We start from the raw sequence: 14,130 nt of genomic DNA on the forward strand, positions 1-14,130 counted from the left end.
TCTCTGTTTCTTTTTGAATTACTGTGGTAATTTCTTTGACCTCGAGAAAAAAACATGAAAGCTCTTTTTTACCCTCTTCTAATAATACTCTCCGTTTTGACTGTCATTATTTAAAGTTAACTACACCTACATATTACATGGTGGCATGCCGCTCTCTTCAGTTCTATAATTCTTATTATTTTGGATAAGGATATATTCAAACTTTTAAAACTTTAAATATTAATAAATGTTAAAATATTTAAGTTAAAAACACTTGCACAATCCTATATATGAATCATAAATATTACTATAATAAAAATAAACATATATTTATTTTGTTATATATTTTTTATAAAAATAGTCATAGATAGATTCAGAATAACGTGTCGTTATCGACCAGAATCATTAAACTATAGTAAGTACGATATTTTTTTTGTCACGTTAGCTACAACTAATTAGCCGGTTCATCAGCCCCAACCAACCATTTAAAGCTAACTTTCTGGCTTAATTCTTGAGGGCACTTCACTTCGATTCAACCTACCTTAACTCATCCGGTACGCCACTTAACGCATCCGGTACAACAATGCTATACTCCACTTGTCAACCAGAGATTCAGACGCTACCAAGATCCATCATCCATGAGCCCCCAGGATCCAGGGGCACAAGGGCGCTTACTTCCTCATTTTTTCATCTGTTTATACTTATAAATTAAAATGTAAATTTTAAATTTTAAATTTAGAATAAATTTTAGGGTTTCCATCGCAATTTATTTTTCAGCCTTAGCATTATATATATAAAAATTTTATTTATAAATTATTTTTTTTGTAAATATATAGTTTGGCTTTTTCAATCACTAGGTTGAATACTTGATGTGACCAGGCTGGATTTGGCAGTTTGGCGCCACCTGCAGGGGAGGAGGGCTAGAGTACAGGCCAGGCCACCACCAGGTAGGCAGGTACAGTATGGTATCTAGGTGAGTGACCACAGTTTTAAAGATTTGCTGTCTTTGGCATGTGTTGCTGCCCCCGTAGCCCTTGCATAAAACTCCTATACTCCTGCTACCTCCGGACCATTTCATGTTTACGCACAAACTCGCCTACTCCGTTCATGCCGAATTCATTAGCTCTGCTGCAAGTTCATTTCGTGTTCCAGATATGTTCGATGATCGAATTCGAATCGCACAGTGGTTAACCCCCCATTTCTGGAACTTAACTTTCCATAGATGATGGGGGCATGATGCCATCTTGCTGAAATTCTCAGGCAACTGCCCAGAACCATTAGATTCCACAATGATGGAGACAGATCACAGTGATGAAATTTCTTTCAGGCAACCGTTTCGTGTATGGCGAGGGGCGGAACCAAAAAGTTTAAAGAGTAGGAATAAGCTAATGTAGTATTAATTATTTTTAAAATTTATATGGTAATTTTACATAATCTTAAAGGGTTATGGAGCTGGACCTAGTTCCACCCCTGCGTATGGCTGACACAATAGCTTATTAGTGAAAAAATAGTGATACAGAATAAACTATGATAAAAAAAATAAGGTCAAAATCAACTCAAATAATAAAAATTTAAGTTTTAGCTGTGACCGATAAGGTAAAGGTTGTGGACGAAGACGGGAGGTAGCAAGGTTGTGGTTAGCTTGCATTATGCAGGAAGGGCACACAGCACACTGTGAGCTTTGCAACTGCTAGGAGCAGCAAACCCAGACTTGACCAACAAACTCAAATCTTGACATGTTGTGATGCTGACCACCACCACCACACCCGCGTTGCGTTGGCGCCCTTCCAAGCCTGGAATGGAGCCGGTCACGCGTGAGACCAGAAAGAGACAGCCACAGCCATGGCTAGCCCCGTGAGCTGTCCCAGGTCTCACCGGTCCTCGATATGATACATGTTCCGTGCCTCCAAAGAACACACACAACTTGCACACATGATCTGCCTTGCAAGACAACTCATCCTCACGATACATGCATTGGCAGCCGTGTTGCTGGAAAGAACACAACTCCATTCACATCACATGCCACAACAAGGTGACCATTATTAGAATCAACATACACATTTGCTGGAGATCTGTTGAAAGAAAAGAAAAAAAACGATGATGAATGAACTCTTGTCAGGCGCACTGACTCAACACTGAATAAGTATGGACAGTATGTCAACAGTTAATTAGCTCGTTTTGAATTACATAGGCAAACGCCAAACGGTGGGAGAGGCACATCAATAACATAACACTTATGAAAGAATCAACAATTGTAGCTCTACCAAAAGCTATACTTCGGTCAAACTTACGGTTCCTCGCACGCAAGTCAGCAACTTTGGTCATACGAACTCGGACAGACTTTACAGATTGAAACAATCAAAATGTCAAAAAGAGGGAAACAGAATTCCCTCACGAGGCTCCGCTGTATCCTGAGCTGTAGCCACTGTGGCCGCCTTTCTTGGTTGTCGTCCTGGTCTCGATTTCCTGGGTTTGCTGGCCCTCACTGCTTGACGCAGACGGTATCTGGCCGTACTCGCTGGTTGGCGCGCTGTATTGGCTGCTCGTATAGTCATTATTGTTGGTAAAAGCCATCTTCCGGAACTTCTTCATGTCCTCGTTGTACTGGCCAGAATCATAGTCCGAGCTGCTGTATGATCCAAAGTAGCGGCTGTGACCAGGCCGAACTCCTTCATTAAGATCCTCCAAGGATACGTCACCTTCCAAAGCCCGAACAACCTGATATATAACCATGTCAAATATGAGACTATTAGACCACAAACTGCATCCATGCTAATGGCAACCATGTCACCACTGTGCTTCTCACTGCTGAATAAATAAGGTGCTACTTGCATTAATTCTATTTACTGATGCCAATATTCCAGTTTATATTAAGCACCTAGCTGCACTTTGTGATCCTTTTTTCTTGGCAAGAGAAGAGATGTATTGCAAGTTACCTGGCTCATGCGTGGGCGACGACGTGCAGAATGACGTACACATGCAGCCGCACATGCAATCATTCTTGCTATCTCATTAGGATTGAAATCCTTCGCAAGCCGAGGATCCACTAAGGAATCGTAGTTACCATCCTCAAGTGCTCGCATCAGTAAAGGTCTTGCCTGCAGAACATCATATACATTGCTCTCAAGATGTTTGTGTTGTAACAGTTTCATGGAGACAGGGAGTGGCAGACTAACAAGACAGGAATTTGTAAAAATCAATGTTCTATGACGATATACTCTGTGGTATTGACAACAAGTGGTAATCACAACTAATCATTACAGTAACAAGGATACAAAGGAAGGTCAAAAGCAACACCAACTTGGACTAACCATGAAAATAGATGTATATGCAGTTATACATATATAGCACACTATATCAAAAGCTACATGGAGAATTCATCATTAGTGACTTCACACACAATTATTCAGGTGGCGCATTATTCAAAGAAGGCATACATTTAAAGAATAAATCATGAGAAACCAGATCCCTAGTTTTAATCCAAGAAAAGGGTTTAACCAGTTAATAAGCATGTAATAAAGCTGTCAAGTACCTACCCAGTCAACCAAGCTGTCATCCATAAATGTTTGAGTTGTATCAACAGGCCGACGACCGGTTATTAGTTCAAGAAGCATAACTCCATAAGAGAAGACATCTGATTTTTCAGTGAGCTTGCCCGAAGATGCATACTCAGGTGCTAGATATCTGAGACCAGGAAAATGAATAGAAAAAAAAATCAATTATTGCCCTCTAGCAAGTCGAATGCTGATATAGTTAAACTGCTAGATAGATGTCTACAAATACAAAAGGCAACATGAACAAGCTAGAAAATCTAGGCAAAAAGAAAAACTTTTGAAGTGCTTTATTGGCAAAAATACAAGCCATATTGACCTAGTTTAAATTGGGACAGCAAGTGGATCCATATTATTTAAAATTGTTCAATCATAAAGTAACACCTATGCTGGATGTCTACCTAAAAATGTAATACCCATGTAAATAGCATATTGCTGCAATGAGATTATGATAATATATATACATACCCAAAAGTTCCCATTACTCTCGTTGAAACATGAGTGTTATTATCACTAGTGAACTTCGCAAGTCCAAAATCAGCAACCTGTACATAGGGTTAACATCATAAATAAATGATATGAAAAAAATTGAAAAACAAGACTAAGTAAAACTATAATTGCATCCGCTCAGGAAAAAAAATAAGAAGATACCAATTGCAAATTTTCAAGCAAGTTCTCTATAGCACAGCGATATACAAAAATTGTAAATTCAGCATTGAAGTTGATAGCAACTCCAATTTGATGATTGAGATGTATCAATCGAAGTATACAGCAAATCCAAGTCACTACGGCATGTTTTGAACACACCCAGATAATCACATGGGATGTTCATTCCAAAAATGACCTATATCCATAGTATCAAACATTACATATCAAGGCGGTGAATGCAGGGGAAAACAGGAGTATAACCTACCTTAGCTTCAAACTTAAAATCAAGAAGAATGTTTGATGCCTTAATATCTCGATGGATGATCTTAGGATGGCCTGTCAATTGAAATAAATATTAATATAAATTCCTGTTTGTCACTACACTTTTTTCTAGTTTGGAAACAAAATGGTAAGAATATGGAATGCACAGATAAAGTTATGAGCTTACAGTCTTCATGAAGATAAGCCAAACCCTTTGCAGCTCCCAGAGCAATCTTTAGTCTTGTCGGCCACTCCATTGTGGGTCGTCCTTTTCCTATGGATGGTAAATATAGGAATTAATAATGCATAATAAATGTTGATACAGGAATTAATTTGGACAATGCATGATTGAACTTCAACAAATTACCAAAAGAAAGAATTAATACATGACCCATCTCTATGAGATGGCAACTTATAAAGCACTGCCATTTCTATGAAGCAAAGCACTTCGCCCAAAGGATTCGGTGGCATTGAATATTTTTTAAGGAGATGGTGGTCTAAAAAATTGTGAGGGCTAGAAATAATTGAAGTGGTGATTTTTTTTTCAGTAAAGTAGCTTACCTTCAGTGAGCAAGTCTATTACTCGTAAAGGTTGTTGATTCATGTTAGCTCTTCCTATAAACACAAAATTCTCCTATGGTACCTCAGAAGTTAATTCGGTATCAAGGGAATTGAAACTACAAAGGTCAGTCAAAACAATTCTTATGGTCCTCTAGAACACATGAATTTTTACCTAACCACATCGTCCTGGATATAAGGATGGGCATGGGTCGACCCACGGGTAGTTTAGGGTCAGTTCTAGTTCAACAAAATGAACTAAGTTTCACTACAAAATGAAATTTAGTTCATTTAGTTGAACTAGAGTCGACCCTAAAATACCCACGGGTCGACCCACGGCCATCCCTACCTGGATAGCACAACATGTGCTAATCGATCATCTATGTTTCCAGTATGAGATCTTATGGACAAAAGAAACTAAGCAAAACAATGAAATATATACAGAATCATAAATAAAGCAAACATGTGCATACCATGCAAGTGGAACTCCAATGTGTTATTGGGGACAAACTCGTAGACAAGCAATCTTTTGCCCCCAGAAATGCAATAACCAACCAAAGACACAAGATGCTTGTGATGCACTCTGCTGATAATCTCAACCTCTGCTTGGAACTCACGCTCTCCCTGGCCACTTCCAACTTTCAATTGTTTCACAGCAATCTCTTTTCCAGTAGGCAGCACTCCTCTGTGAACGTATCCAAAACCACCTTGTCCAAGGAGATTAGCATCAGAGAATCCATCTGTTGCCCTCAACAGCTCTTCATAAGTAAATGTGCTCTTTGAGAAACCAAGGGCAGCGCCAGGGGACGGTGGTGGTAGGATCTCCCCGCCTGAGTAAGAGCCAGACCCACCGCTGCTGTTTATCATAGCAGCTGGAGGCGTCGCTGGTTGCTGTGGAGGACGGTTGGCATACGCTGGCGGAGGTGATGGGTGCATCTTCACTACATGCTCAGGCGGAGGAGGAGGTGGGGCATTTTGCTGCCAACTCTGCTGGTATGATCCGCCATATGCATCCTCTGCAGTAAAATGAAATATCATTAGAAAAAGGTGCGTCCATGTTACTACTACTAGTAACGTGTGAACTGGGAACACATGAAAACGCTCAAAGTTCAAACTGCCTTCATGGCTCAGCATGTACCAACTACTATACTACTTTTTCATGAAAAAAAGGTAGGCTATTCCAAATGCAGTACAACATTTGATTTAGACAGCAGGCATGACATCATCTCATCATTCAATGAGATCATCACCACCCTATTAGTTCCATTGGACGCAAACTACGGATTAATTTATTGAAGTGCAAGAAAAACACACCATTTGGAAATCCTATGTCCTGACTATTAAGAAGCTTAAGGCAGGTCCAGGCTCTATTGAAGTTGAAACTTTCGTCGCAACATACTAAAATTGATCCATTTTAGCCGCTACGAACATATCCAAGTTGTCAACTACATAGCACATGCGCATGGCGTCCTAGTCAGTGCCAAACTGCCACCGGAGAAAGGAACGATGCCGCACCACCAGAATTGCGGACTAGAGAAGAATTGAAGCCGATAGCAACGTGACAAAGCTGCTGCTATCGCACGCTAACCACACGCTAGATCTAGATCTAGAGAGCGACAGCTATGGATCGGGGGCAGGCAGGGAGATCGATCTCACCCTTGTACGGAGGCGGAGGCGGCGGGTAGACGTACTGCTGCTGCGGTGGCGGCGGCCGTCTCCGCTTCTTCCGCAGGCAGCAGAGGCAGATGAAGCTGGCGAGCAGCAGCAGCACGAGGCCACCGACGGCGACGCCCACCACCATCGATGTGGACACCCCGGAGCCCCCGCCCCCCGACGACTGCGGGCTGGGCGACTTGGGCGACGGGCGGTTCGGCGTGGACGGCGACCTCCCCCCACCCCCGGACGACGGCGGCGAGTTCCCCCCACCACCACCACCCCCGGACGACGGCGGGGAGGGCGTGTCCGATGGCGGCGACGGGGTAGCCGGCCCGGTCGGGGCCGACGGCGGCGACGCGGAGGGGACGGCCGGGGCCGGGGTAGACCCCGGCGTGGGAGGCGACGCGGAGGGCACGGCCGGCGGCGCCGACGGGGTGGCTGGCGGCGGCTTCGACGCCGGCGCGGGCGGGGACGGCGCGGACGGCGCCGCCGGAGGCGGCGCGGCCGGGGTCGCGGGGGGCGGCGCCGACGGCGTAGCCGGCGGCGGGGTGGTGTTGTTCGCCGCCGGCGGCGAGGTCGGCGCCGGCGCGGCGGTCGGCGACGACATCGCCCCCCTCCCTGCTTCCCGACGAAGCGGGTTTTCCTTACCGCCTAAGCTTTGGCAGCCGCGCGTCCAGGCGAGAGGGATCGCCGGATCGGGGGGAGAGAGAGAGAGAGAGAGGAAGGAGCAGTAGAGTAGAGTGATTACTACTACGAGTCTAGTTAAGGGGGAGGAGGTGGTGGGGTGGGAAAGCGAAAGCGAGGCACCGCGCCGGTGACAGCGGGGATGGGGCGGGGCCCACCAGGTGTGGTGTTGCCGGTGTACCCCTCCGCGTCTCAACAGCGTAGGGGGAGGGGAGTGCTTGCATACCTGTGTGAATGACAGGTGGTCCCGGTGAGGATGTGGGCCACGTTGTCAGGGAAATGCGGGTGTGGTGCAGTGCGCTGGGGGTGCTGTTGGACTGTTGTTATTTGGCTGCGCTTTTTGACTGCGGTAACGGGATAAAAAGTGTTTACTTTTGCGCAAGGACGAGCGTGGGGAATAGGCTAGGGCACTCGTAACTACTCGTTTGCTAATATAATATATTTTATTTTTTTTAACGTTTGACTATTTTATTATATTTAAAAATTTAGTATAAATATAAAAAATGATAAGTCATGTTTAAAGTTATTAAATATAAGGTAAGTCACACGTAAAATAAATGATATTTTCATTTTTTAATAAGACAAATAACTAAATATTATAAGAAAAAAGTTAAACATTTTACATTATGAAACGGAGGAAATATCTTGTTATTACATAGCTCACTTGTCTTTTTTACCGACAATCTTATTTTACACGAAGATATTGGGTCTTAGGGCATGTTTGTTTCCCCAGAGACTTTTCTTTAAGTCCCTGTCACATCGAATATTTTGACACTAATTAAAAGTATTAAATATAGACTATTAATAAAACCCACACCATACTCTGGACTATTTTGTGAGATGAATCTATTGAGCCTAATTAGTTTATTATTAGCAAATGTGATGCTACAGTAAACATTTGCTAATCGTGGCTTAATTAGGCTTAAAAAAATTGTCTAATAAAATAGTCTTTATTTATGTAATTAGTTTTGTTATCAGTCTATATTTAGTACTTCTAATTAACATCCAAACATCCGATGTGACAAGCGACAAAAAAAATCGTTGGATCCAAATAACCACTTCATCTATAATCAGTTTCTTTTTTTTCTCTTTTCAATAAAAATAACATGTCATATTAATAAATACATATAGAAATATTCTTGGGTCTGTACTCGGAAACAGATTTGCCGTTAAAAGACAAATGCCCTGGGTGTAAAACCGTAAACATCCTCCTGTGTTGCAAACATTAGTTATCGATGAGACACTAATTAGACCAATAAGATCGGTAAAGTTATACTCCATTCAGTTAAATAATTTGTAGTTTACGTATAATTTCTTAAACTTGTAAATGTTTGACTATTAATAATTTCAAATGTTTAGTTTAAGCACAAGATATATGTTATATATAGATTCTCCTCTAAAAGTATTATCATCTGTTGACAACAAAAGTATTATCATTAAATTTGTTGATAAGAGTGTTATCTCGCTCCCATACAGGAACTAAATTTTATAGTTAGCTGGAAATAGTTGTGCCAATCATTTTCACCTTACAACTGATAAGATTTAGTACAAAATGATTTTAAATCCAAAGTAGCCTCAGGACCTAGCCGAATGTAGGAATCGGCCATATATAAAATTATACGTAACAAAATAATGTAAACAATCATCATCGGTTGGAATAAAATATAACTCAGTACAAATTATGCTACTCATGGAAGACAATCTTACAATTCAATATTGGGGCCAATGCAAGTCGATTTAACAAATTATTATATTAATTAAGCATGAGCTGATTCGATTATCTGGACAATTATAACAATGAAAGCTTGCTCTGTCACTTAGAAGTTAAAGTGTGCATAATGCCTATCAAGTTGATAATCACCAAGCACAATCTTAGAATATCGAACTAATCCAAGACAACCGAAGATTAAGGTTAGTGAAAATAAACTTAGATCAGGAATTATGCACTTTTAACCAACGATTGATGGGATGGTGTGACCTGTCGGTCTAGATTTTAGTTAAAGTGTGCATAATGCCTATCAAGTCGATAATCACCAAGCATAATCTTAGAATATCAAACTAATCCAAGACAACCGAAGATTAAGGTTAGTGAAAATAAACTCAGATTAGGAATTATGCACTTTTAACCAACGATTGATGGGATAGTGTGATCTGTCGGCCTAGATTTTTAAACTAGATATAATTTATTGGTAAACATTAGCATTGTTGAGGACAATTATGATAGATTGGACCGAACGTACGGTTAAAATCAACAACACGTAGTTTAAACCAGCAATTATATAAGTTTAAACATTCAGTCGATAAATCACTTAGATAGATTATTGGCTAAAACTCCAATAAAACAGTTCAGACATGCACATGAATTGATCTAATCTAGCAATCATCAACATACATAATTGACCGATCTGAACCGAGCCATAATTAAGTTTGAAGTAATTACAGATTAAAACCAAGCCATAGTGTGTGTGACCCGTGATTGGTAACTGCAACTATTCTAAACATGTGTAGCAATATAGATAATAACAGAATATCGGATAAAATCATCAAATAGATCAGTTAGAATATCAAACCTGATTGAGGAAGTCTGTTAACGCCAAATTTTAGCAAATAGCCGTTATGCATTAATGTGTGATTAAAGACCGAATCGGACAGGAACAGGGCAATCGGACGGAAGAATAAACGGAAGATAGTTCAGGTTCAGCTGATAGAATCCGGATCGGACAAGAATTGGCGTCCGATTGGGACCAGATGGTTGGAGGTAGATTCAGAACTAATCACAATCCGTGTAACTTAGCTTTATTCGTAGCTTAGAGTTTGTTTAGGATTTTATCTTTAATTAGAATCCATGTGTAATATGTTAGTTGCTAATACGGATCTATATTCACTTAGGTTAGTTAATTTTCGGGATATAAATAGGGTATCTCGGAGCTTTGTAAAACAATAGTCAATTCAATCAAAATACTTTTGGCGCATCACCGACTTTTGACAAGAGCGAGCCCTCGACGCGAGGTTTGTCAGCTTCACAACGTAGTTCGTATATGCCAATCCATTGATTGGCTAGAACAGGACTGTCTCGGTTTAGTTTGATCTCCTGTCTAGTTGGTCGACGGTCTATCTAAGACTTGTTATTGCTTTGATCGGTTCTTGGTTTGAAGTAGTGATAGGTTCTCGACCAAGTCCTCATGGGTACTTTATTCGATCTGTTGACACGAGTCTATTCAACTTGATTCTGTCTCGGTTTAGTCCGATCAATCTAGTTGGTTGGGTTTGTATTACCAGATTAGATCGAGTACTCATGAGAGCTTATGGCTGGAGTTCTAGCCAGCATTATCTTAAGTAGTCCATCGACTTGTTCATTAAGCTCGTAAATCTTCATATTTTCTATAGTTATATTGAGTATGACTGCATACTGTCTCGGTTTGGTCCGATCTATATAAATTTGGTCCGATCTACCCATATAAGCTTGTCTGATCTACTAAGTTTAGTAAGAAGGTTGATGGATTAAGCTGGTTTGGTATTTAATTATTTGTACATCGTAATATTACGTTGATTTCATGCATGGTTATGTTTAGATCTGAACGTCTCGATTTAGTTCGATCTTCTAGGTCTAGCGTGAGTATGTATGTGTTTAGTTATTATTGTTTTGTGCTACTAGTTAGCATAGCAATCTAGTTTTACTTCGAATTATACGCTTAGTGTCGTATCGGCTGCTGACTGCATGTGTGATAAGTGCTAGATTAGTACGATTGGCTGATTAATCTTAATTGTCTCGGTTACATTCGATCTTTTAAGATAAGTAACTATTTGGTGGTTATTCTACTCACAATTTAGCCAATATGGCATATTTTTACATATTATCGTAAAATTCCTGTAAAATCGATTATCTAGTGCATCGGCTTGGGTCCTGAAGTGGTATTAGCTGTCTGGCCGATATCTATTTAGTTTTAACTAATTTTTATATTTATATTTTATCGGTTACCAGTTCAAATTGAATGACACACCCGTTTGTGGATTAAAGTGCCTAGGGAGTCGCCACAACGCCGTGTCCTTTGTGTTAACCATCAATCTCCCATAATTCAGTACGGGCGGTAGCAGCAGCAGCAGTAAAAATTTCGGGAGCGCGTGGGCGAGCGTGTGACCGTGACGCGGTGGGCCGGCGTCCGGTCACGACGGAGTGGGGCTGGGCCCCGGATGTCAGCGCCTGACAAACTCCGTCGCTTGCGGCGCTGGGCCTGGGAGAGAAGCGAAAGCCGCTCGCGTTGTTGGCGTGCCGCGGTGGCGTCGCGTACGCCGCAACGTGGTGGGGCCCACGCACACCCCCTCGCTGTGTGGGCCCACCTCTTCGCTTCCCTCGTTCGTTCGTTCCATTATGCCCGCGTGATTTGCGGTTTGCTAGCAGCCCCCACACTGCCCATGGTAATGATGCGACTCTTCAAATCAACATTCCCGGCTCGGTAAATTTCGTAAAGCTCATCTTTAATTTATTCCTTCTATATCTTCGAGACCCAAAAAAAGAAAATACCCTCACGATGATTGTTTGATATTTTTATAGAAAAAAACCAAACGGTAATGTATAAGAAAAATAATTTATAAAAAAATTTTATATACATGTTCTTAACACCAGGCTGAAAAATAAACTTTGATTAAAAAAATCTCAAGATCAACTCTAAATTTAAAGTTAAAAATTTAAATTTTAGCTCATTAACGTAAACAGAAGGAAAAAAATGCTCGTGCTTTAACATTATATGCGTTTGACATCATATTCGAACACAAATGGATTAGACAATAGGAATTAAATTCCTAATGACCTGACCATCGCAAGGTACTCAGCGGTAAGTACCGACATGTCCATTTTAAACTCCTATTCCCATACCTAGGAATTCGAAGGCGTACGTTTTATGTCGGGAAACAGCAGCAAAACAGCTCATCGAGACCACAAATCCCCAACTGGGAGGATCATCTATTCGCGGCACATGGCGCCGTTTGCATTTGTTTTTCAGGCTTTGCAATCGCAAGCCAAATGGAGGAATATTTGCAATTAGCTAGGCAGGCTCCTAATTTTTTCTCCTCTGAAACCAAACTGCACTGCACACGGTCCACGCGTTTATGTTTGCATCCCTCCGTTCAAAAATAAAATAATGTTTATCGTGCTCATGTATGAGTTATTAAGGTTAAAGCTGTTTGTTCACGTGTATACATGGTTACTTCAACCAATCAGAACAATCCTACGTTTAATTTCTTTTAACCTGCGTTATCTTCTCATCCAATTACAGTTTCTCCGATCGTTTCTATCTATTTTCTTAAATTTATACCTAACTTTACAGATACTTATATTTTTGAGACATATAAGAATTATCTCCATTTCATATTATATACGTTCTATTTCTCTCTCTAGGTTTATATAGATGCAACTACTTCCATTTCATATGACAAGACTTTATATATATATATATATATATATATATATATATATAACATTATAAAACGAGATGAGCTGCTTATAACACAGAACAGACGGAGTTGCTAGCTAGCTACTAACTCATCAGGTACCAGACAGAGTCAATTACACTAGTGGGACGCGTTAATTAATCCCTGCATTAATCGCGTACTGGTTAATCGACGAATTCGCCCTTGGCGCCGGCGAGGGTAGCTGGGGACGACAAGAGGAGGAGGATGATAATTAGGCTGATGGAGCGATATTTACACATTATAATTAATCAACACCGGCCAAGCGCACATGGTCAGTACGCGAATCATGCAACTCACATATACACATATATATGCTGATGCTGATGCTGCCTTTGACAAAATCATTCGAGTACGTACTAACCCACGCGTCTCCGACGAAGAAAAAAAACCGCTTGATTAATATCATGTCCAGCCACTAATCATGCCCTAATTTCCCAGTCGCAAATGATGATGATTGATATTCTCGTAGGGTTAATTAAGCACGTACGGTTGGGAGCAGATTTGGGCGAACGCAGCAGATGCGTCGAGATGTTGGCCTTTTTGTCTTCTTGGTCACTGATAATTAAGTAATCAGTTAGGTTGAAATGTAATTGTTACATGAGAGAAATTATATGTTGTGGCGTCTCCAGTTTGAGATTTTGTCGATTTTCTGGGGCAACTTGCCGGGCAAATCGGAGAAACAATACTGTTGTGTTGTTTGGCAGCTTGTGAAGCGTAGAGGTTAGAAAGCCAACGTCCAGCTACCGGCAGACTGGCTTACATCGACGAAAAGCCACTGCTCAATTCATCTGCTCACGCCACCATCTGAGCCAGCTGGCCCGTTCGTTTTCGCCTTTTTTAATTAGTTCATTAGCCTCACGCAAAGCAAAAAATATGACTAATTAAACATTAAATATTGAAAAGTTAAAAGTTAGATCTATTTGTTTCTTAGTAAACTTGTGTATATAAATTTTCGTGTGAAACCCATCATTTAGCAGTTTAAAAAATATACTGTGAATATTGATAAAGCAGCTGTAGCTTAGAATGTGGCTTTCAGTAAAGAAACACCGAAGGTGAAGCACATACTAGGTTTCATGACATATATGAGTTTATTTAATTCCCAGAAAGTTGGCTGATGTCTGTTTATATATAAAAAAAAACCATTAGCAAGCAGGCAGCATTGTACAGTCAACACATGGATTTTATTAGTTTTCAGAGTTTATTAAAAATACAATTTATCTAGTTAAATTCGCATTATTTTTTAAAGTTTGATAGAAAAAAATATGATTTATTGTGACGTCACAGAGCATAAGATATATATATCTGTGCTGTAGAATTATATAGT

At 40.7% G+C, this 14,130-nt stretch overlaps 1 protein-coding gene across 1 annotated transcript; it reads right to left on the bottom strand.

Moving 5' to 3' along the window:
- Positions 1–2,080: 2,080 nt before the first annotated feature.
- LOC102703776 (proline-rich receptor-like protein kinase PERK1) lies at positions 2,081–7,390 on the bottom strand. Its single transcript, XM_006654099.3, has 8 exons — positions 6,654–7,390; positions 5,471–6,013; positions 4,627–4,713; positions 4,444–4,514; positions 3,999–4,075; positions 3,516–3,663; positions 2,916–3,077; positions 2,081–2,697 (listed from the first exon to the last, which is right to left on the bottom strand). The coding sequence occupies exons 1-8, from the start codon at positions 7,258–7,260 to the stop codon at positions 2,371–2,373; spliced, it is 2,022 nt and encodes a 673-aa protein (XP_006654162.2). The 5' UTR covers positions 7,261–7,390; the 3' UTR covers positions 2,081–2,370.
- Positions 7,391–14,130: the final 6,740 nt, after the last annotated feature.

Source organism: Oryza brachyantha, chromosome 5 (assembly GCF_000231095.2).
Source record: "Oryza brachyantha chromosome 5, ObraRS2, whole genome shotgun sequence".
Taxonomy (NCBI): Eukaryota; Viridiplantae; Streptophyta; class Magnoliopsida; order Poales; family Poaceae; genus Oryza; species Oryza brachyantha.

Coding starts and splice junctions, on each gene's coding strand:
- LOC102703776 (XM_006654099.3), bottom strand. CDS start 7,260: ATGTCGTCGCCGACCGCCGCGCCGGCGCCGACCTCGCCGCCGGCGGCG. Junction 4,076..4,443: donor ATTTTAAGTTTGAAGCTAAG/GTAGGTTATACT, acceptor CCCTATGTACAG/GTTGCTGATTTTGGACTTGC. Junction 3,078..3,515: donor ATGACAGCTTGGTTGACTGG/GTAGGTACTTGA, acceptor GATGTTCTGCAG/GCAAGACCTTTACTGATGCG.